The sequence below is a fragment of the Phoenix dactylifera genome, chromosome 7 (genome assembly GCF_009389715.1).
Source record: "Phoenix dactylifera cultivar Barhee BC4 chromosome 7, palm_55x_up_171113_PBpolish2nd_filt_p, whole genome shotgun sequence".
Lineage (NCBI taxonomy): Eukaryota > Viridiplantae > Streptophyta > Magnoliopsida > Arecales > Arecaceae > Phoenix > Phoenix dactylifera.
This window is the reverse complement of record NC_052398.1, coordinates 2,321,781-2,345,472: the sequence shown is the minus strand read 5'-3', so window position 1 is coordinate 2,345,472 and position 23,692 is coordinate 2,321,781. Positions and strand designations below refer to the sequence as shown.

Below are 23,692 nucleotides of genomic sequence, written 5' to 3'. Positions count from 1 at the left end.
TGTTTTTATTTTTGGACAATCTTATCATACATTTTGAACGTTCTATCAGAAGTATTTGGTATATCCCTCTAATCTATTTTTTCGCTCGTACTAGTTTGCTCTGCAAATAGCATGTTTAAATATATTCACAATGTCCAAGAACAAAATTAAATAAATTATATTTGTTCTTAAAATCATAAATGCAGCTAAGCAACTATTTATCTTTGAAGGTTAAAGCATTAAATTTAGAGCATCTCATATATAATAGCAAGAGTATCCATGTACATCTCGATGGTATCTATGTACATGTTTAATATGTAGTAAGATTCAATTAACAAATACAAAAACCGTGCTTTAAGTAAAATATCTATTTTGTCCTTTATAATAACATATTTTACAACTAGATTAAATAAAACTTTATTAGCTGCAAAAGATATTATAATTTATAGTAATTTTAAAATATTATAACTCTACAAGACGGTGCGTACCAGTTATGAAATCTAATTCCTCTCTTGGTATTAAACATCTCTGAAAATAAAATTATAAATAAATTTATATAATAATTTATAAATATATATCTAGTGTCAAAAGTTTTTACAAAGCTACAAATTGGTTGAGCAGATAAAATACTAATGCTAGTGATACGCTGTCATCATCCTAATTCATCGGGGCTTTCCTCATCATTGTTTTAGGAAAAAAACATTAAACTCTTAAACTATCTCTAAATGCACAAATGTTTTCATAATCATGTTCCTGGAGTACTTCAATCAAATAAAAACAAAAATGAAAAGAAAACCTAATAATTCAAACACGACACCACGATAGTCTCGTAATCTCATTGTTACCACAGAAATCTTGAAGGGCAAACCGGTCAATTCATCTAAGTCCTAACGCGGGACCGCCGATTTCTTCTCGGACCTTCCCACGCGGGACCCGAGAGCCAAGGGAAACCCGTTACGGACGCGAAAGTCCTCGGCAAACCCGATTGCATAAACCCTGGGGAATCCGTCAGGTCCGCTTAAAAGCTCCTCATCCCTCGACAGTTCTGTACTCATTTAGCACTCATTCCGTTCCCCTCACGGCTAGCCCGCAACACCACTTAGAGCGAGCGAGTCGGCGAGCGGAGCGAAATCAAGAAAACAAAATAAAAGCGAAAAGAAAGCCGTTTTTACGCGAGCGAGAGAGGGAAAAACAAGAAAAGGCCAGGTAGATATCACCGAGCTCGGTCCTCCAAAACCTAGCTCTTTCTCCCATTCGGAACCCTATAATTCGATTTCTTTTCTTGCTTTTTTTCGCTCTCCAATCCGTTCTTCTGGGTTCTTGATTCGAGTCCTCACGGTGGGTTTCTAGGGTTTTTCTAGGGTTCCGATGCCCTGACGCTTAGGGGGAGCTCGGAGCGCCGGCGATCTCGAGGCTGGAGGAATGATGTCCGCGCAGAAGGAGCTGGAGGACCGGCTCCAGGAGGTTGGGAACCGGCTTGCCTCTCCTCCGTCCGCTATCGATGAACTCCTCCATCTTCTTGATGTAAGCCCTAGTATCGTCTTTCCGTTAACTTTCTACTTCGCTGTCTTTTTTCTTGATTTGTTTTTTTAAGCCTTTGTGGTGGGATTTATCTGACCAGTCTGTTGCCGGTTTTTAGGATATCAGAATGCACGGGGTTCCCCTTGTGTGGATTTACTATTTGTTTATTTCATTAATCAATCTATCATTCTAATAAGCAGGGTTTAGGTTTTCTTCTTCTTCTTCTTCTTTTCTTGGGAATTTTGGTTTAGATTAGCCTCGTTTCTTCGCTCGTAGGTATTCTGATTTGTTACTTGAAGCTTTATTCGGCATTTGATATGCAGCTAATTTCTATTTGCATATGTTTTGTTGATTAGAAGTTGAAAGAGTTGGATTTTAGACACCTGTGGAACCGTAGGGAATGATCACACATGAAAACAGAGCAGACTCTTAGTGCATTGATGGATGGAGATGCGGGTCTATCAGTTATTCTTTTTTAAGTTTTGCAAGTTTCTTTGTGGATTACAGTAAATGAGTTCTGGTGCAAGGCTGTATGGAATTCCTTAATGTTCTTTTAATTTTAAACTTTGTTTAGTACTGCATGATAAAAGTATTATATTCTACTTCATTCTGAGGAACTGAGAATATCAGATTGTGAAAACTTATGTGTAGATGCTCTACCATGCGTGTTTTCTATATCACATAATCAATAGGTGAAACACACAATTCCTTCTAGCATGGTAGAATGCCTTCCTTATGTAAAAGATATGTACAAATAAGAGCAGGCATGCAATTCTTTCTTTTCTTTCCTTTTTTTTGTTACTTGGTCTGCTTCCAGAAATCATTTATGATAGAAGGTTCTAATTTGTCATGGTTATAGCTCAATATTGTCAAACTAATTGTGGCCTTCAGGAAAGTGTGTTATTATTGTACATTGTTTTGTCACATTAAAAAGCTGATAGGCTATTTATTCTTCAACTTCTGTATCTCCTGCCCTTTTTATTTTTTACTTGTTCTAATGCTGATCAACCTTTTATTCACTGTTGAATAATCTTTCTTTGGAGGGTTATTGTTATTATAGTAATTAAACACCTCTTTTGACTTGGCAAAAATCAGTACTCTAGAAACATATTGAAAATATCAGAGTTTGATCACTGCACTGCTTTCTCTTTGTACATACTAGTTCTTTTAAATGCACCTCCTAAGTTGATTCTTCCATGTGCCGTGTTCCTTCATGTGACTTTGGTTCTTCTAATTTCCAGCAAACTGAGAGCTTTTTAGCAAGAGTGGAACAATCGCCATCTGAGTCAATGTCCAATGCGCTTCGTCCTGCAATGAAGGCCTTGGTTGCTAAAGAGTTTTTAGGACATTCAGACACAGATGTGAAAGTTGCTGTGGCATCATGTATCAGTGAAATCACAAGAATAACAGCACCGGATGCTCCATATGATGATGATTTAATGAAGGTTCGGCAAACAAGCATTTTTCTATTGAGGCATATTGCACTGTCTGAAAATTTATGAAAGACATCACAATTTGTATGATGGTGTTTATAATTTGTCTAACCCCCTCTTTTTTATAAACATCCAGGAGGTATTTCAAAAGATTGTTGAAGCCTTTGAGAAATTGGATGACATATCTAGTCGCTCATATTCCAAGAGAGTTTCAATTCTTGAAACTGTTGCTAAGGTCCGGTCATGTGTTGTGATGTTGGATCTTGAATGTGATGCTCTGATTCTTGAGATGTTTCGTCATTTCCTGTGTACCATAAGGTGAGGAAGTCTGTTAATGGTGTTACTATTTTATGCCATATCTCCAGCCCCCCAAACCACTGCATGCTGGAGTAATACAAACTGTTATTCTTTTTTCTTTTAAATGGAAAGGCACACAGCTACTTCTGGTTTTTGCATGTTGGTGTTGGGTATTATACTGTGGGGCATGTATGATGCAGTTGTGTTATTTGGATCATTTATTTTTCTAATGATCAAATTCTGCTGTTCCAAGAGCTGTAGAAAACCTGGGATTTTTTATTAATTAAATGTTTAAATTGCAATGTGGTCGAGATCTTGGGGGAAACCATTTTCACCCTTGTGATCTTGAAACTGCTGCATGTATGGTGATATTTGTAAATGTTCTGCGAGCAAATGCTGCAAAATTGTGCTGTTTATGTTCTTTTTAGCTTATTTAAGTTCCATTTATCATTAAATTACTATCTAACCTGATCATATCTGGAGGAACCTAAGGTAGCTAATAGTTGGGAGGGTGCAAGCCTTACCGGAAATTCTTGATAAATTCTGATAGTTAAGGTCACCTATGGTGTGTCAGCTACTGTTTCAGTGTTTCCAGAGAATATTCAACATGTGGAAACAAAAAAAAAGTGGAGAAAAAATGAGAGGAAGAATTCACTATAAACAGTTGTCATCCAAAATCTTGGCTCTAGTAATGTGCCATCTCTCATTCATGATACAAATTTTCTTTTTCTCCACATAATGCACATTGTTTCCAATTTTCATGGTTCGTCTTTTAAATTTTCTAGCATTCGACTATTTATAAAGAACTAATGATGTTGTCATGATGGACATCAGGATGTGTAATTCGTAGGCTTTATAATGAGTATTTACTTTTATGTAATGGTAACTCTATTATGGAGAGTTTCTGGAGTTTCTTTCCAACTTCAGCTTTATTGGGTCAAGTGTACCTTGTTGTGTCTTTCACTTTACTGCTCTTTTTTTGGTTCCATTTTATATAAAGAGTCCTCATTTCATGCTTTCTGTGCACTGTCCTTGCTGTTTGTGTTTCAGCAATTTTAATTTTGTACCTGTTTCTCTTGTCAATTGGTTTATCGGTTGTGTGTTTATGATTGATGGACTTTATCTATTTATTTTTCATCTCAGGCCAAATCATTCAGAAAATGTTTTTAATTCGATGGAGACCATTATGACACTTGTATTAGAAGAGAGCGAAGATATTCCTACAGAGCTTCTCACGTGCCTTCTAGATACTGTAAAAAATAATAACAAAGTAATTTTTTATCTCTGTAATGTTGTTATCTTCCCCTAGATAATATGCATTTTTTAATCCTAACTCTTCTTCTTCTTCTTTTTCTTGGTTGCTTTAGGATGTGTCACCTATTGCTTGCAGACTGGGGGAGAAAGTGATGAGTAATTGCACAATGAAGCTCAAACCTTATATGAAAGGATTGGTTAGTTCCATGAGTGCTTCTTTAAGTCAATACAGTAAAATTGTTGGCTCGATATGCCAAGAGAATTCTGATGGCATGGAGCAGAAAGATGCAAATGTTTCTGGTGAGGTTATGGTATGTCCATCTTTCCTCTGCTTCGTAAAAATAAATTGTGTTATCTATACAGCCATGATTAGCAAATTATGAACATTGTACTTTCATTTCATGGAGAACTGCTTTACTTATGGACATGGATGAAAAGGGTCAAAAAGATGTCCGACTTTATCTTAGCTTAATAAAAGAAAATGCCTCTCAAAAACTCTACTGCTTTCGTACCCAAAAAAAAAAACTCTATTGCTTTTATCGTTGATGTTTGAAACAAACTCCAGGGGAAAAAGTTCAATTTTTCTTTCCTTACTAATATCATCGAAGATGATTGTGCATGTTAAAAATAAAGATGCTTCTTGGTCATGCAACAACTCATCTGTACGCTTGTTAGCCAATAACTTGTTATTTCTAGATTGTGTTAATAAGGTCTTTCTTATTGAAATACTTGCATGCGCTGATGTTTCTTCTTTAGTAAGTGGTTTTGATGCTATTAACCGCAAACTACAATATATTAATTTCTTTGTATATTGGCTTGCTCTTTCTTACATCTTTTTGTCTTTTTTTGTCAGTTGATAGCTTGAATTTCACTTATTTCATCATCTATGTCATAAAACTGTACATAGTGATGATCCTCCACCAGATAACAGCCTTTCTGTATTCTCACCATGAGTGCGATGACCCACAGTGTAGTTGGAAGGAAATGACTGTTCATAGAATTCTCTCTTTGTTGCCTATCATTCCAGGCACTGGTTACCAAATGTGTTGTCCAAAAGTAAATACTATAACATCTGAATTATATCCTGTAGAAATGGTCCAAATCCAGCATCAGCTGCCTGAATCAGTATTGTAATGACCCCTCTGGACTCTTTTCCACCCAAACACAAGGGGCTCCGAATTTCACTATACACAAGCATTGTCTTCCCTAAAGCCTTGAATCTCTGCTTGTTGATATATTGAAGGTTTTGCCCTGATTCTATAAATTGCCCCTTATGATCTTGGCTGATATAGTCACAACCTGCATGAGGCAGTTTGGGTGAAATAAGACATAGTTAATCTCAACCATTCCCATTTTGTGGAGTTGCTATTTGACAAAATGATATTATTTGCCTCCCTCCCCTCCTTGCTTGTATTCTTTGATGTTCAGAATAGGATGTGTTGTGTTAAAAGATCTTTGCGCACCCAGTCAGTCCAAAGATTTTTTTTCCTTTCTGTTGAGCATTTTTTGATGATCCACTCAGCAGATTAATTGCTCTTTGACAGGCCAACTATTCTATTATTTCCATAGCGCATAAAAAATGGTTATTGGTGTGGATGAATCTTAGTTTTTTTCCTATCCTTAAGTCTGTGCCCTTGAACTTCTGCAGCCATCTTTCAGTGCCATGGATAATGGTATTGTTTAGATTTCAATCTCAGAACCGGCCCACTTCTTGTAAGAGTGGGGGCAGTGGACAAGGATATGGTTGAGATGTTCCTGAGAAAATTTGGAAGGGTGACATTTTTTCTTAGTGACAACCACCCGCCCTTTGTGCTAATTTCACCCAATGTTAGTATGTTTCAAGTTTCTGAAACTAGCTAACCTGGAAGTGATTGAAGTTCATCTGTCTGGTCAATGCTGGTGGCAAGTATTATATGATCCCATAGGATATTGTTGATATGTTCCCGAGGAAATATGGAAGGGTGACATTTTTTTTAGTGCAACCCCCTGCCCTTTTGCGCAAATTTCAACCAATGTTAACATGTTTCAAGTTTCTCAAACAAGCTAACCTGGACGTGATTTAAGCTCATATGTTTGGTCAATGCTGGCGGAAAATATTATATGATTGTATGATAAGTGATTCATATGATTGCATTTTGTTCTGCTTTGAGTATTATGATGGTTGGAAATGTTCTCAATTTTATTTGTCTGTTGACTTCTTCTTCAGGTATGCTGGAGCTATTTTATTCATCATATTCATTCAGTCAAGATGCTTTTTTATTGGTTTCCTTTTTCTTTTATGATCTATTAATTTGTTTCAGCTGTAGCTTTGCTACTGCTTCTGAATGTCGTGACGTTAGACCCTGAGGATTTTGTTGTATTTCTCTATGTTTTGGAGTTTTTATATTGTCATTTGCAGCATGTCCAGCAATGACATTTTCATGGCATTTCTGTGCGTTCGTCCTTCATGCTTCATTGAATGTCATGCTATCACTTGGCATTAGTTAAAAAATATTAGTATGTCCCATGTGATTTCTTTTAACAGGTACCATATGGTGTGACATAATTCAATGGTTACCATATGTTACCTGTTGTTGTTTTCAGATGTGTTTGGGGATAAATCATCACTGGTCAGTTTGCATCTTTGTAGCTTCGAGCCTTCGAATGCAGTTACTGTTTTTTAAGATAATTGGACTAGCCATGATATGTTCAGTGATTGAGTTTTCATGCTTCAGGCAGATGACAGCAAACAATCTGAGAGGACTGTTTCTGATGAGCTGCGTCAGGCATGTAACTTACATGGTTGCCCTTTGTTTGGTAAAATTATTTTGGCAATTGAATCACAGGATGCTATGCAATTTTTCCTTTCCTCATTTCAGGGTTCGGCGAAGATGGAGCAAGAGGTAGGCTATGCTGAAGAAGTCGGTACTGCTGCAGACAAGTCACCTAGATCAGTGATGAGCAACGGGACTGTTCAGCTAGGCAATGGAGAATCAGTGGTGGAACCAACATCTCCAAAACAGAGGCCTGAACGCTCTCATCGCAATTGTCAGCCCAAAAGTACTTCTGGAGCTAATAGACCTGATTCAGATAACTTGGAGTCATTCCCTGCAAAACCAGAGAGCACCTCAGATCTTAACACAAGGAAAATAAGGGGCCGAGCCACTGACCATTCTCGGATCGACAGCGACAAAGAAGCTCCTGCATTACCTAGTAGGAGGAAGGATTGTGGCAAGGAAGCTGATACTGCACAATTTGTTGGTTCATCTGGAAAAGTAGCAGACTCAGCTGAGGAGAAAGATGAGATTCAGCCCCATTCTGGATCTGATAATGGAACTGGTGTTGTTGCATCACCAGACCTTAGTGAGAGTCCTGATGCGACTCGACCCAGAAGGGGCCGACCCCCTGGGTTAAGGATTTCCTCAAAGAGAGGTGGTGGTCATGATCAGGATGAAGCGTTACCCTTGAAAGATGTTGATTCTAAGAAGGAGCTGGAGGGTAGTGGTGATTCAGAAGGAAAGTCTTCGAGGCGTTCCAGCAGAAAACATCCACGGAATGCTGATGATGGTGCAACACCAACAACTGTAACAAGTGATTCAGAAACAAAACCACAGAGACAGACTAGTAAAAAGACACCCACAAGAAGGGTTGCCGATGGGGAGTTAGCATGTAAACAGCTAAAGTCCAATGTCAAGCAGAAGGAGAAAGGAAATGCTGACAATGATGTAGCTGCAGAACTGAGGTTGAAGGTAGTCATAGTAAAGTTGATAACCCTTCTTCTTGAGTGCATAGTCATGTAGGTATATGCATATTGGCTCCTGTCACTAGCTTTTTACGTTTCTCGCTTTCCTGATGAAAGGTTGCTTCCTCTGCTGGTTCTGACCTTTTGGAATTTGATAGCCTGATATCTTTTCATGTCATTTTAGTCCTCCTTTCCATCCAAGTTCTTCCATGACAATTAGAACAGCTTCTATTGTTGTATTCTGCACAGATTTTCTGTCGGTAGCTTATACCTTCTCCATTGGGCTTAGGTCCTGCATTGGTGTTATCCTATAAAAATGGGAAGTTTAGTTGTGATCCTCGTCTTGTTCTTCAAAGTCATTGACCTCTCATGGTACTGCCATGCTCTTTGCAATCATCTGTACAAGATTATAACCTTCTTGGTGGATCTTTCTGGTGTCTGATCAGAATTCTCTTGGTGTTTTTAAACCCCAAATCATGGCTTTTATTATCTTCATATAATCTTAGCGAGATTCAGAACTAGAATATCATAAGTAATAGTTTAATCTTGTGTGATACAATTGTTGTTAGGTTGTCTTACCAAAGTGGTTCACCATTCATTTAGCATTTCACTTGTCTTAAGAATATCATTAAGTGTGAAGGGTAATCAAAACAAGCGTAGCTACCTGTATGCTTTTCTATATTTCAGTCGGTTTTTCATTAGGCTATCTCACTTACCTTTTTGGATTCAGACATCTTGTTTATTACACATCTGTTTCTTCAATTGCTTGTATTGTATAATGACAGACATGCATCCTAATTGGTCCTGATAATCCCTTCAATGAAAGTGACTCATTCGTCAATTGTCTTAACCTCACTATCATTTACCAACTACACACACACATCCCTCTTGCACCTGACATTGTTTTTCTTTTACTTGCCCTTTAGTTTGTAAATCATGTCATCTAGTTGTCAGCCTTTTGCACGGACACAATTGCATGAGGCATATTTTATTTTATTTTGTTTTATTTGCGCAGTGCCATTTTCTTGTTTGTTCTAGATTATGAATGTTTTTCGAAGCTTGCCATGTCACCTATCTTTTCCCTTACATAGAAACTCAAATACTCACCATCACAATCTCTTGTAACTACTAGCTGTGTGGAAGCAAGAATTCAGCGGTTGATGAGTTTAACTAATAAAAATTTCACTTTGCCACATAAAGAAAACAAAGATGAAGTTGTGATTGCTTAAGATTTTTTTTATTATTTTATGCGGTAAGTTGGATCCTTGTATTCTTGGGAAGTGGTTATAATTGTTTTGTTTCTTCTTTTGGGGAAATGGTTTCTTCACCAAAGTCTGCTTTGAAAGCTGAAAGTAAAGATGAAGGAAATCAGGAGAAGAGTGCTAATGCAAAAACTAAAAGAAAGCGTGCTCAAGGGACTGAAGAGGTACACTGAAGATTGCTAATAAAATGTGGTGTTTTTGACAATCTTGAAATAGTTACATCTTACTCCTATAGGATTTGTTAGTCAGTATCATACATTTTGCTAGATGTGTCGTAGGCCATCTGTTGCAGCATACTGCACACCATTAGTATGTGCCTGTGATTGAGGATCAAGAGGGCTTTATTGCACTTCCAGGGTTTCCTTTATCTTTTCCAACGTTTGGATTGCGTAGGACTATCATATTTTTTTTATCAGTTATGTGGTTCTTAAATACTGGTATATGGAACTGCTCCTTGTGCAATGCATGCATCTCTGATTGGTGACTTCAGGGGATAAAAATAGATTACCATAAAGTTGTGCAGTGCAAACCATTTCGTGGTAGGGTTGGTAATTATTGCTGCCTCTGAAGTTAGAAAGAAAAATATTAATGCATTTCCTAGCTGTCGGTATAAGGTCATTTTGAGATTCTGACTCTTAAGGTTTGTCATTTGTGAGGAATGAGAAAACTTGAAATGCCATTTTCATTTTAGAAGCTGACTATTGGTGCTTTGTAGACTTCCTCTTTTTTTTGTTTTTTTCAGGGTACTTCTCTGCTTTATGCGTATCATTTTCTTAGTTTAGTTGCTGTAGTAATGCTATGATCTTTAAGATTTTATTGTGTCCAAAAATGAAAGCTTTATTAGGTAATGATTATTACTTCATTATGCGTTTGGATGTTGATAGAATGAGACTTATGTTTCAACAGGTTCATGCTCATGCTCAGCTTGAGTCTATCATCTGTAGGCATTTGGATGCCAAGAGACTGAGAGTAATGTGCCTTTGTATTGATAAACATTATCGACAAGTTTATGCTCGGCTCGAGTGTTATCTAGAGTGGTGTTATTGTCTTTGGATATAATATACTGGAATGTCCTAGCTCTGTGGTTTGATATTCAGGCATTGGGAATAATAATCTGTATTTTAACTTTGTTCTAGATTCTCTCTCCTTTTATTTACTCGCGCATATTCCTTCATTCTCTTCCTTCCTTTTTCTCTTGTATATGCCTTTAGTTTCTTCCTTCCATTTCTTTTCTCTCTCTACTCTATACTTGACGGCTTGCATGCTGCCAAGAGCTTCCTCTTCCTTTTCATTTCACTTGTAATTTTGTCTTTTTCTTGGTTCAACTTGGAGCCAATCACACATGCTTTCCACAGATCATGCCATAATTTAACCTACAGTCTTATTCTTTTGAATAACTTTTAATTTGATTGGAGCTGCTTACGCTGCAGTTTGAAACTAGTGCAAGGATTAATTGCCTAGGGAGAACTTGTGGAGATTGTTAGAGCAATTGCGCATAGAAGGTTCCACATTTGCTAGGAGCTTGTAGTCACAAAACATGTTGATTCTTCAGATATACCGTTAGTAGAAACTCTCTAATACGGGCAAAGACTCTTGAAGCAAAAAATATGTAAGCAAACTAATAGTTGCAATTAATGACCTCTGCATTCAGTGAATCTAAAATTAACCAAGATCTTCAGGAATGAATATAAATTGGTAAAGCATATTACCATTTAAAGTTTAAGACATTCTTATATCATCAAGTGCTAGTTATATGGGCTTGACTATGATGGAAGCAGCTTAGGCTCCTAAAATGTTGTTGTTCGGTAATAATCTATAGCATGCAGTGCTGTATATATATGATTATTGTCCAAAACATGACCTGTGAATATATGTGCATCCAGTGAATTTTAAAATTAAATATGATATATTGATATGTTGGAGGTTAATGAATATAAATAGTTAAAGCATATAATTGTTGAAAGTCTAGGACATTCTTACATTGCCAAGTGAGTTATGTGGACTTGACTATGATGGAAGTAAAATGATGTTTGCTAATAATCTATAGCATGCGCATGCTGTATGATATATGATGTCTGTCCAATGCATGGGGTTGGCGCTGGTATCATATCGAGAGCGATCACTTGCAGGCCTTGACAATGATTTTCCCAACTGTTTGTCTTTTAGTTTATTTCAAACGATTCTTAATTAGAAAATATAATAATCTAAAGTTGAACAAGTAATTAATCAATATCATCATATGTGAAAAAAAAATCCTTTTGAAACAGAATATATTCAGCAATCTTATTTTATCTAAGTTTTAATCTGAAGACTGTTTATATAATTTATAGCATGAGTTTTAATGATGTGCTGCAGATGTACTCATAGGCCGTGCAAAAATAATTGGAAGGTAGCAACTAATAGCAGTGATTGATATTTGTATGAGTAATAACTGACAAAAGAATTCCAGCAGAATCAATCATTTTGTGATTGGGTCCAATACCCATTCATTTTGGACAGTATTTGACAAACTTCATTCGAACACGTCAAAATCTTTTTGACACAAAGTATTTGGACTGTTTATTCCATTGACACAGTTTATTGTCTAAATCTTTTTGCTCTTCCCCCCTCCCCTCTTTTAGGAATTGAATGTTCAATTATTAAGAATTATTCTTTGTAAACTAATGTGCCTGAAAGTTACTATTGCTCGTTATAAGCGAGGCCAGTACTAATTCAAGATCAATATTTGATGCTTCCGTCTATCTTGATTTTCATTCAAGTGAATTAGAAAGGCCATAGGAGTTCTATTGGGAACTAGGAGAGTGATTTGGTGGCTTGGACTTCCTCTTGTGAAGCCTTGGATGAAGTTTCGTGGATTGTGCAAGGAATCACTTTTTTTGAGCCCGAAGTCATATTTTGGTTTGGGTTTATTTATTTATTTATATTTCTTTGGGATCGTGCAAGGATTTTCTTTTTTTCTTTTGGCTTTTTACTTTTTAAGTTTTAGGGATTCTCTTGGGGCTACCGGATGCCCAGTTATAGGGATTCATTTATTCTTCTCATCAGCATCTTTTTTATAGAGACACTCAAATTAGCTAGTATTGGTGGCAAATTGTTTGCTGTTCAATTTCCTTATGGAGTTCTATGTAAAGTCAACCTGACCAGCTATTACATGGCAATCTAGGTCCATCAAAAAGAGATAAATTGGCTGATATATACTCTGATTGGGACTTGGAAGTCCTAATAAGTCTTAAAGGGGAGTCCTAGGAGATCACAAATGATGGACATTTTGATTGCAATGATATGTTAACAGGACATTAAACTTATGATGCAAAGGGGCGCATGATTCGTGGTCCTAGATCTTACGATCTATATTTTGATCTTATGACGAACCATTTTTCTGAGTTGCCCTATCCAAACTGTGGATCATGGGATCCTGGCAATGATGTGCCTTCCTATAATTTCTTTAACATTATATAATCTTTTCTTTCTCAGATAATAAATATGCTGACATTTAATTTCTGTTTCTTTTTGTGTTGACCTTCTTCATTGAGTTTAGGCCTAAAGAGGTCTGAGAAGATAGTACCTTCTTGAGTCTTGTCTTTGGTTAACACGTAGGCTTTTATTCCAAACCCACAATATATAAACATATTATATATATGTATCTGTATGTATATGTGTATATATATTGATCTTCAAACAATTTAACTTTTTGTGTCTTTACACTCAAATATGCACGACAGGTCTATGAATGCGAATTCTCCTCCATTATGTTTTGGATGACCCCAATCTGGATTATAGATCAAACAATTCTTGTCAGTTTAAGATATTATCAATTCACTTTTCCTAGTTCCGTTGTGGTTAAAATTTTATGTGCCCATTGCAGAGTTTTTTATTTGTGTAAAACTGCTATTTTTTGGATCATCATTTCATGGTGGATTAGTTTACAAGATGGGAGAGTGATCAAAGCAATTGGGTGTAGTGGTCCTTATCATTTTACATATGGGCCTTTATTTTGGACATAAGCATGGTCTAATGTTTTAGAGGCAAAAAGTTAATCTCGACCTACTATTTGGTTCAATGCAGAAGAAAAGGAGTTCTGGGTTTCGAAGTATTTGATAGAACATGTGGTAAAGCTAGAGGCGGCCCTTGATAGGAATGATTGGTGAATAAGGGGACAACTTTTATTATTTGGGAGCATAGTTGGGGATTAATGTTATTGATACTTGTTCTTGCTTTGTAGATATGGACATTGATGTGAACTTAATTTGGAATCTTGCTTTTTGGTTTTAAAATTCTTAACTTATCTTGTTGCACTCGTTTTGTGTTCCATTTAAGTCACATTCAAATTGTTATTTGTTGGATATGTTTCTCTGCTTGAATATGTTTATTTATTGTTTATTTCTGATTCTTCATTTGATTTATTACATTTAGTATTATTGTTATTGAGTGATTTGTTGTTCCTCATAGCCTTTTTGTTCTAATTATCATGTTCATACCAGGGTTCTGGTACACCAGCTCAAAGTACACAAGTAGATCGGAGCCTCGTTGGTTCTAGGATTAAAGTATGGTGGCCAGATGACAAGGCGTAAGTATCACATCATTTCAATTCTTCTACCAATATGATACAATCCCAATAGTAGCAAGGCAGCATGTTCTTGATGGATTTTAAATTGCGCTTGAGGATTGTTCTTGAAACTTTCTGAGAATTTTTTTTTGGAATTGTCACTTGATTATAAAAATATAAAATATCAGTATTCTTGGGTGAAGCTGGCTGTTGCCATTATGAAGATAAGCTTGCAATTTGGAAAAGGAAATGGAAATTAGCTTCTTTAACTGGTATTGGCTTGATTAGTGGGAGAGCAAAATCAGGATGTGGTTTAAACATTGTCTTATTCACATAAAGGTTTATTCTTGGCACCTGCAGTCCAGCCTTTTTCTGTTGCCACAAGACGGACACTTTTGAAAATTATCGGCCACCTGCACGAATTTTTGGTGGCAGCAGAAGTTCTAGATTTTGTTAGGTTTTGAGGACTACGAATCACTACCATCTAAGATGATGTGCATAAAGTTTACCCTCTTCACATTGTTCATTTACACTATCTGGTTTCATTTTTGTCAAGTCTTAATATCTTGGTTGTCGTGTGAGCTTACCCTTTTAGTGGAGAAATTGAAGATTTTACATAAGGTTTAGTACAGCTTTGTTGCCCGTACTGGTACTGTGCATTTCTTGGTACCAGCACCCAGTATGTGGGATCCTCGTGTTTGTCTGTTCCCTACCAATATTGTATGATATGCACAGTACGGATTGCTATAGTCTGGTACTAAGGTGTTGATGTTTACGAGCAAGCGAATACTACTGCACTATTTTAATGATCACTGACTCTGAAATTTTGCTTAAAAAGGAAATATTCCCGAAACAAATATCAGGCATCTGACGTGCTTAATTTTTTGCACACTGCAGTTCTTAATGAAGTTCTCTACTTAAATGGTCACTTGTCATTTTTTATCAAGCAATTATCATATTGGTTATCCTCATTTAGACTGCTTTCTTCTGCAGGTTTTATGATGGTGTTGTCGAGTCTTTTGATCCTGTTTCAAAAAAGCATAAGGTAGAATGCTGCTGTACAAGTATGCTATATTTCAAGTTGTGTATTTCTTGATCTTGAATGTTACTTTATGCCACTATTATTTATAATAGGTTGAATTTGGTTTTATTTAGATTCTTTACGATGATGGTGACATAGAGATACTGTTGCTCAAGAATGAACGCTGGAAATATGTCGAAGGGGATGCCAGAATAGATGGGGTGAGTTAATATTAGATCAGTATCCCATTACATATGTGATTGTGCGCTGTATTCTAATTCTGTAATCCTTTGATATATCAGGGACTGGCAAAAGATATTTCAAGTCCTGATGCTTCATCAGAATTGTGAGTATTGCTTTTATATGAATATCATACATCATATGATACTTTTACTGTGTGGGTGGCAGTTTTGGTGCATGTTTTCCTCCAGTATAGTAGTATTGCAGCCACACTTCTTGTTTCCTTAGCTTAAGCTAAGCAATACAATATCACCATTTATAGTGTTGATCTCATTAGTGATCAGAAATACAAGTTTCTCGTAGGGTTGTACTCTCCATCTTAATTATCCGATTAAGCTCTTCTAACATGCTCCTCACTTCTTGCTGTTAGGGATGGCAAAAGGTTGGGTATGGGTCGGGTCGGGCGTTACTTGTCGGGTAGGCCATTATTTGTACCCGCCCCGTATGCGCCTGGGGGTGGGGCAAGGCGGGTAGAGTTAGGCAGGGCGGGTTGGACGGATTGGCTAAAGCTGCAATTATTTTTACATAAAAATCAAACAAATAAAAAAGAATATAAAAATAAATCTTAGTATTTCTCGTAACATTGAACGAAATAAGAGCTGAAGGCATAAAACATAACAAACCAGAATTTTAACAATAATAGATATATAACAAACAAAAATATTGTTCTTTAAGAAAGTCAAATGTTCCTTGAACTAAGCCAAGCAATCAACTAAAAAATTGAACTAAAAATATTGTACGGCTTGCTCGTTGCTATGTATCTTTTGGAACAAAAGCCTGCGTACAATTGGATTTGAGCCGCTGACAGAAGGATTTTCAGTTCTTTGCTCTAACCTGCTGAGATTCTGAGGCCAGCCTGACTATTAGATGCTCCTATCATGGTTGCCAGATTTTGAAATAGGATGATAGTTATATGTTGTCACATTTCTGTATAAGCATGGAGTTGGCTGACAAGCGGAAAACGAAGGATGAAAGAAATGTTGCTGGGGATTTAGGAATTCATGGACTTAGGACGGTGGAGTTAAAGGAGGTGCGATTGGTTTGATATGTTGTAAATTTATCATCCGATGCTAGATGAACTTTGATGTCTGACTTAGAAGTACAATGCAGGGTAAAATTTGGGGAGAAGGGTATCGTAAGTTATGAAAGTTTGGAAGACAATGACGAAATTAATTTACGAGTTGAAATTGTTAGTGTCTTAAACAAGTCTGAAACTATTAATAAAGTTCTTAGGGATGCATTCCAGGTGAGATTTGTGGAACTTCAGTTAATATCTTTGCATATTTCTTGTACATGCATCGATTTTGCAGCGATGGAAGTTTAAGGTTGTAAAACAAGCTGTGTTGTAAAATCTGAGTATTTTTCTTGTACATTCAATGAGAATTAAAGAGAAGGAAGAGAGAGGGCAAAGGAATTAATTTGACAAAAATGTGGAAGGGCGAGAAGGGGAAAACAAAGTTGTATGAGGAGGAAAAAAGTGAAAAGTAGAAATTTCATATTCTGCCAAGATTAAGGTTGCGATTGAGTTCCTAAATTCCATAATCATAATCTTATTTTATTTCTTTCTTCAAAATTATTTGTTTTGAAAGTTGAAATTTTTAGTTTGTATTTCTTGCTTGAAAGTTGAAATTTTCAGAAACGGAAACTTGTAGATGGTAGATGCTAGAATCGTGAACTTGCAAAATTCTACTCAATTTCTAATTCCATAATTTGAGGGATTTTGGGGAATTTTGTTGTACTGCTGGGCACCAAGTTATTAAAATGATGACTTGCATTTTCAAAATAACAGCATGTCATGAAACAAGTGACACTACGTGCTAATTTCTTAAGCCCCACCTGAATTATGTTGTTTTGGAAATTTGGTCCCATATTACTTGTTCAGCCTGGGTTCTACTGTGGTCTGAGGGGTCCATATTTTCCTCAAATTTTCCTTTATAGCTGATGTCATCAGCTTGTTTTGGATGACTTATATTCCGTATTATTTGTTCCGAAAAGAACATTCTTAATAGAGAAAGTGCTCTCACCCTCTCAAATATGGTTGGTCAATTAAGTGTTCTACTCTTCTACCCAGTTTTTTAATGGTATTGAAGAAGTGAAAGTTGGGGATCCCATTTACCTTCCCACTGGATCCATCTTCACTCTACTGAATCTGCCACCTTCCCTCTTGGTGCTTGAGGTGTCAGCCTACACAGTCCTCCGTCCCACCAAGTCTACTTCACTGTTGGTTGATCTTTGCATTCAATTTGAATTGGTTGATGACGACATCAATCAGTGGTTTTCCGGGCCTGGATATTGGCCCAGATGGCTGTAGCCAGTGAAGACATGGGGCCTAATTAGGGTTCATGGAGTTTAGGTACGGTTTGAATGTCAATCCATTGATTGAAACATCCGTTTCAATGGTTCAAAATGGTTTTTTTCAGAAGTCTGGTCATAACACAACCCAACTCTTACTTGTGTGACTGGTCAAATGAGTTGACTTGCTTGACTCTTGACTTTTTTTTTTGAGTGGGGACCCTGACAAGTTTTAATAGACTGTTAAGTACATTTATTTGGGTTGAGCTAAATTGTCTATCTACATCTAATAACATGTAAATATTGTTTCACCACAATTTTATTTATGATATCATTTGAAAACAAGGCAGCAAGCTTGTTACCTCCTATACCAACGAGGACTTTAAAAAAAACATTGTAAATTTCAGTAGGAGTGTAAACTTTGGAACTTGAGCCAATTAGATCACTTAGGTTCAAAAGTCGAGCAAGGAAATCCAGGACCTCTGAAATTGGTGATCATCATGAGGGGGACGTAGTGTTGAGGAGGACATTGCTGACCATCATTGGTCTTAGCCTGAGAGTGGCTGGATGTCCACATCTCAGTCAACTGCCTATTGATGGGGCAGGCATGAGGGTGAAGATGGAGGCCACGATGATGTTCTGAAGCTGATGGAGTTGGGGATGACTCAGCATGTTATTCCTTTTGATTCTTTCTTTAAGTTCATGCCTGATAGATATCATACTATTCCTTCTTTGCCTTGTTGCTCATATTTTTAGTGCTTCATTGAAATTGCATTTTATCAATTTCACTTAGTGGCATTTTTTGTATGATAAAGAACAGTCTTCATTGCCACATTTTACATAAATGGTTGCATGCAGCAGTGATGCAAGGAACAACATCTGTTTCTTTGATACCTGAGAATATACAATTGTCTCCCTCCTGTTCTTTCCATTCTAATATTTCTTTCATCTGTAAAATGCTGTCATGTTGTCATCTGCTTTAACATTGCAAGCAAGTTAAAAGTTGCTGCAATTTATATTCATATTTTATTCGATCATGATGCAGCTTCATGCTATTTCTTTACTTGACTGCAGCTCTTCTCTGACGATTCGAGCATTAATGCTGAAATTTGAGGCTGATAAAATTAGCTTTGTTGGTTTTGGGGTAACAAAATCTCAAATAAGTTAAAAGTGAAGATTTGAAACTCATGCATACTATAGTGTTAGAGAGACATTTGGATTTTTATGAGATGCCTCCATGTACCTTCTGAGTCTGTCAGCAAGATAGAACAGGATCTTCAAAAATTATGTCTTGGTGATTATATAAAAAAGGTAGAAAATGATGACCTACAGATGGATTATTCCGTAAGCATGAAGCAGGAACTTAGTTAAGGCAAAGAATGATAAAAAGTGGAAGAAGATTGGGAGTTGAAGGGTAGAAAATGGGAGGGGAAGGTAAGTGAAATAGGACTCATTTGGTTTGCGGGGAGAGGAGGGGGGAAGGTGTGATCAATGGACAAATAAAAAATGCCTCATGTTTGGTTGAAGTTTTCAAAGGAGATGGATGGGAAAGTAGCTTGCTCATGGAAATTAGTTTTCCATTTTTCATGGGAAAGAAAAATTCATGTGAAAGAAAAATTCATGTGGGACATGGGTAAGCCACTTTCCCACATGATAGAAATTGCAGTATTTTTTTCTCCAAAAATACCCTTATTCCGTCATATCTTCTTAGTAGCTATTTTAATATCTAATCTTAAACTATTAAAATATACTATTAAAAATAACCACAATATTAAGAAGTTGTGGTAATTTTAATATAAAAATATACTAATAACTATTTAAAATGATCATAATGTAAAGAAGTTGTCTAACTATTAATTAAAAACTCAACCAATAAATATTTTTAATAGTTATTTTTAAATATTTAAAAGTATTTTTTTAAAAAAATTTTAGATTTAAAATATTTAAACATAGCTATTAAAAATATATTATGAATCATGGTAATTTTAATAGTTAAAAATACTTAAAAATAGCTACTAAAAATACATTCTAATCTTTTGGTGTTAAACCTTCGAAACCTCCAGACTTTGGTGTTCCAAGTATCTGATTTTGAAAACTATGGATTTGATGCTTTTTCCTTGTAGTCCCTTTATTAAGGGTATAATTGGTATTTTAAACTACTTTTCTAGGAAAGTATATGCTCAGCCAAATATAAATCACTCTAGAAAGTGTGTTTTCTATGCTACTTTCGTATGGTCAATCAAAGATGCAAAAACTATTTTTTCAGGTGTCGTATACCCAGGCATCAGTTTTTCAGAAAAAATATTCCAGTGAAGTAAAATTCTTTCCACGAATCAAAAATGAGTCCTTAATGTTAATGAATGCGGGAAGAGGACTTGGTGGTTATAGACAAAGGTAGAAAATGATGAACATACAAAAGGATTTTTTAGTAAGCATGATGTAGGAACTTAGTTAAGGAAGGTGGAGAATTATAAAAAGTGGAAGAAGATTGGGAGTTGAAGAGTAGGAAATGGGAGGGGAAGGTAAGTGAATAAATGTTAATGGATGTGGGACGAGGAAAAGGTAATGTACTAGCTTGCCAAACATTTGGAAAGAACAACAAGGATTAATGGAAAGAGAGAATAAGAAGAAAGAAAAGAAAAGCACTGCTGATGAGAGGATGAAGAAAAAGGGTGGTACTCTGATTTTTGTACTTCTTTTCATATGCCTGGTTTTGAAAATTTATTTTGCCTTGGTAGTCGGCTTTTGGTTTTTATGCTGAAGAATTTAATAGTCTGATTCTGGCTAGACCTGGATCGAACCCAACCTTGGGGTTCATGATTTAGAAGCAAGCTGGACTCGTCACTAAGTGGGTCAGGTCTAGTTGAGGTCTCATATTGGGTTTAATCCAGATCAGTCCTAAGTGTAATGTTTTTGCTTGGATTTTGAATTAATTTTGTGAGATATATTCAGGACCATATGGTTCTGGGTTGTTTTCGTACCCAAATTTGCAAGAAAAGTAAGTCTTGACTAGAGTTTGTGTCTCAATTTGGGATAATACCTTGGATCTAGCTCGTGAGGGATTTGCAGGCCTGGTATATTTATATACTTGCTTGATAGTATAATTGTTACATTTTATTTTATTTTTTGGTTAAATCTCAAGGCCTAGCCTGAAGTGGGCATGCAGAAGCATGTTGTTTACACTTCCATTTCCAATTTTGATTAGTTGGCTTTTGATCTCTGATCATGAAGACTATTTTACATCCTTCCAAATTTGTTATATGGTCTTTGATATGCTGTTTACTGATATTAGGCGACGAGATAAAAAGACAAAAACAAGTTTAAGTTCTGTTTCAAGACATTCAAAGATGGAGACACCAGTAAAAAGGTAAACACTGCTATCTGTTTTCATTACTGCATTTTGTGAATCATTTAATAATAATCAATCTCTGTATCCCATGGGTTTTTGGTCAGTAGTGCGGGGTCCAGCAGTGTTGCTAAGCGTAAAGGTAGACCCAGAGGTGGAATAACAAGTCCTGGTGAGCTGTCCAGCGATTACAGTCCTAAAACATCAGGCAATTCAAAGGAGAAGGCCGCAAGCAAGCATGATGATGACATCCCTAGGACTGGCAGTAGGGTTAAGAAGGATACTGGTAATAAGTCCAAGGATGACACTTGGAAAACTGGTGACAAGTCTACTGATGAAACTGGCAGTAAGTTTAGGGACGATACACAGAAAGCTGGCAGTAAATCCAAGGATGATCTCCCTAAATCAAGCAGAAAGTTAAAGGATGACACCTCTAAAACTGTCAGCAAGTCTGGAGACGATGTGATCAGTACCAGTGGCAGGGCCAAGAAGGAGGCAATTAAAGGTAAATCCAGTGAAGAAACTCCCAGAAGTGGCCGGAAATTCAAGGGCTACTCTACCAGCCCCAAAGCTGGGGGTGAGTCCAAGGCAAATGGCACTTCAGAGAAAGGAAAATCAAAGGCTGATGAAATTGAGACTTCTTCTGGAAAAGTGCAATCAGATTCAGTGAAGGCACAAGAAACTGAGGCTTCAACTGGGAAGAAGCGCAGAAGAAAGAGCCAAGGTTGAATACTTTGTGGTAACATATGTTTGTGTTTACTCTTTTCTTCTCTCAGGTAAATACACCCACTTCATTTTCTTTTACTGCCGCCAATAGGCGTTTCCTCTCTGTTTTGCATTGTAACTTACCAGTTGCCTATCTGGTAGTTCTGCGGCTGGTGACCGTGAAGTGGCCGACAGGTTTAGGATTCATGGAGGCTTTGTAATGTTTGGCATTACTTTGTCTCCTCTTGTAAGGAAAACATGTTACAAGCCTCCAGTAGATGACTTGATGCTTAACCTATGTTAAAAAGTTATCCTAGATGGTAATGCAGGTTGTTGCTGGTGGTCTATCTCCTTTTTTTTTTTTTGGTAGTTCGTACAATGGAAAATTTACAAGAAATCATTGTTGTGGGTAACTTGAACAACGTACTCTCTCTCTTGGAATCTCTCCCCCCGTGCGCGCGCGTCCCCGTGCCTGCACATCATGCCTCCCATGAAATCTCATTTGGATTTCAAAGTTTGAACTATAGTGGTGGCAATCCAATTCTGGTTGGTTTTTGTGATTCTTGTTCGCAGTTTGTCCCGTGGCTGCTTGAATGTTTGTTATAATTGTTTATGCTGGCATGGGCAGGTGAGACAGCATGGTCGGTCGCATTAGCCTTCGCATTGCCGTGTCTTTCCAAACCCTGAATCCGAGAGGGTCGATCAGTTCAGGAGGTTGCTTATATCTGGAGCAGACGCTGCTCACGTGACTGTAGTGTGTAGGATTGTGGAAATGCTCGCGTTTTGTGATCATCTATTTCGTGACATGATTATGCGTCTGTTATATCACATTTCATGAACCTCATGTCAATCAATAGCATTACTACACTTCCTCGTTTCATCTTTCTGTTTTCAGGTTTTATAACTAGCTTTAGGGATGAAGCGTCACCTCGCAATAAATTTTGGGGCTATCGCATGTTTTATGGATGTTTATGGCCTTTTGGTTCTTGCGTTTCGGACGTTAGTTACCGGATGCTGCTTTGGTGAGGAAGCGAAATGGTGCTTTTCTGTAAAATTGCTATTGGAGCAACGCTTCAGATCTTATGGAAGGAGTTTATTGGTAGGGACTTTTAAGTATATATTTTAATATATTTTTAAACTACGACGAGAAAAACATAACTCATGCTTTAGAAGAGTTCCGTAAGTTCGGGTTTTAAACCTGATTGTTTTTTTGTGAAAAGGATATAAATAAGGACAGAAAATTGATTGATAAGTTATGGATTCGAGCTGCAAATGGAAAATGGTGACGGATGCATCAAGCACGTGCCGCTCAAGACGTGTACGTGCAAATTTTGGGAGGCACTCGTTAGATGTGGGGAAGCTCGTATTTGCATTGAAGTGAAAGTAGAGTGGACGGTAAGAGTCCCGCGGAAAATGCTCAGGGGTCTGTTCTATCGTCATGATCTCCTCATCTCGAATGCGATCTACCAAAATAGTGTATATGTTTCTGTGGGCAATGGAGGCGACTCGACCTCGTCTTCAAAATAAGACCAACGCAAATGAATCCTACAAATATTGTAATAATAGGCCTCCGACCATGGTGCGAAGACGGTAATAATAAGTGATGTTTGTTACATGCTCGCAAAAAAAAAAAAAGAAAAAGTCCTCCATGTATGCGGCACAGAGGGATTCATAAAACTGATGAAATTTTGGTGTAATAGATGGGGATGGTTGAATTTTGAGTTGTCCGAAACAGATATAGGTTTTGTATGAGTATATTTATATCTATATCTATTTTTATCTAATAAATACGGATACAAGAATGAATATTAATTACATATAACAGTTATGTTAATATTTATTTCAAAACAAGCGAGAATACAAATTCGATATTAGAAGTGTCGATATAAATGCAGATGCAAATTGGACAGTTGAAACGTTATGGACCAGCAAATCAGCGACATTCACTGTATGAAATGTAAATTTAAATAAAAATATATTAATATTTTTAGTTATTTTATTTGCAATTTATAAGAGGTATGTGAGACTAAACAGGATTTCGAATGGAATGTAATATTCAAATATAAATTGGATAT

General features: G+C 36.7%; 1 protein-coding gene across 8 annotated transcripts; it reads left to right on the top strand.

Annotated features, from left to right (window-relative positions):
- Positions 1–1,034: 1,034 nt before the first annotated feature.
- Positions 1,035–22,497, top strand: LOC103710418. 8 transcript variants are annotated; one of them, XR_604622.3, is made up of 17 exons: positions 1,035–1,185; positions 1,330–1,503; positions 2,742–2,945; positions 3,070–3,251; positions 4,374–4,500; positions 4,598–4,795; positions 7,199–7,249; positions 7,343–8,212; positions 9,539–9,631; positions 13,949–14,034; positions 15,007–15,058; positions 15,169–15,255; positions 15,337–15,380; positions 20,859–20,933; positions 21,020–21,688; positions 21,780–22,163; positions 22,246–22,497. XR_604622.3 is itself a non-coding variant. In XM_008796116.4 (16 exons), the coding sequence occupies exons 2-15, from the start codon at positions 1,402–1,404 to the stop codon at positions 21,639–21,641; spliced, it is 2,793 nt and encodes a 930-aa protein (XP_008794338.2). In that variant the 5' UTR covers positions 1,035–1,185; positions 1,330–1,401; the 3' UTR covers positions 21,642–21,688; positions 22,246–22,497. The 8 variants fall into 8 exon arrangements, 2 of the variants coding, with proteins under 2 accessions (XP_008794338.2, XP_038983833.1); XR_001879647.3 differs by having other exon boundaries at positions 1,341–1,503; positions 21,020–22,163; XR_003386312.2 differs by having other exon boundaries at positions 21,023–22,163.
- The last annotated feature ends 1,195 nt before the right edge of the window (positions 22,498–23,692 follow it).

Bases quoted from the DNA above. Each gene is read 5' to 3' on its own strand.
- LOC103710418 (XM_008796116.4), top strand. From the start codon at position 1,402: ATGATGTCCGCGCAGAAGGAGCTGGAGGACCGGCTCCAGGAGGTTGGG. The intron at 4,796-7,198 runs GTATGTCCATCT...TTCATGCTTCAG, and splicing joins ATGTTTCTGGTGAGGTTATG to GCAGATGACAGCAAACAATC. The intron at 15,059-15,168 runs GTAGAATGCTGC...GGTTTTATTTAG, and splicing joins CTGTTTCAAAAAAGCATAAG to ATTCTTTACGATGATGGTGA.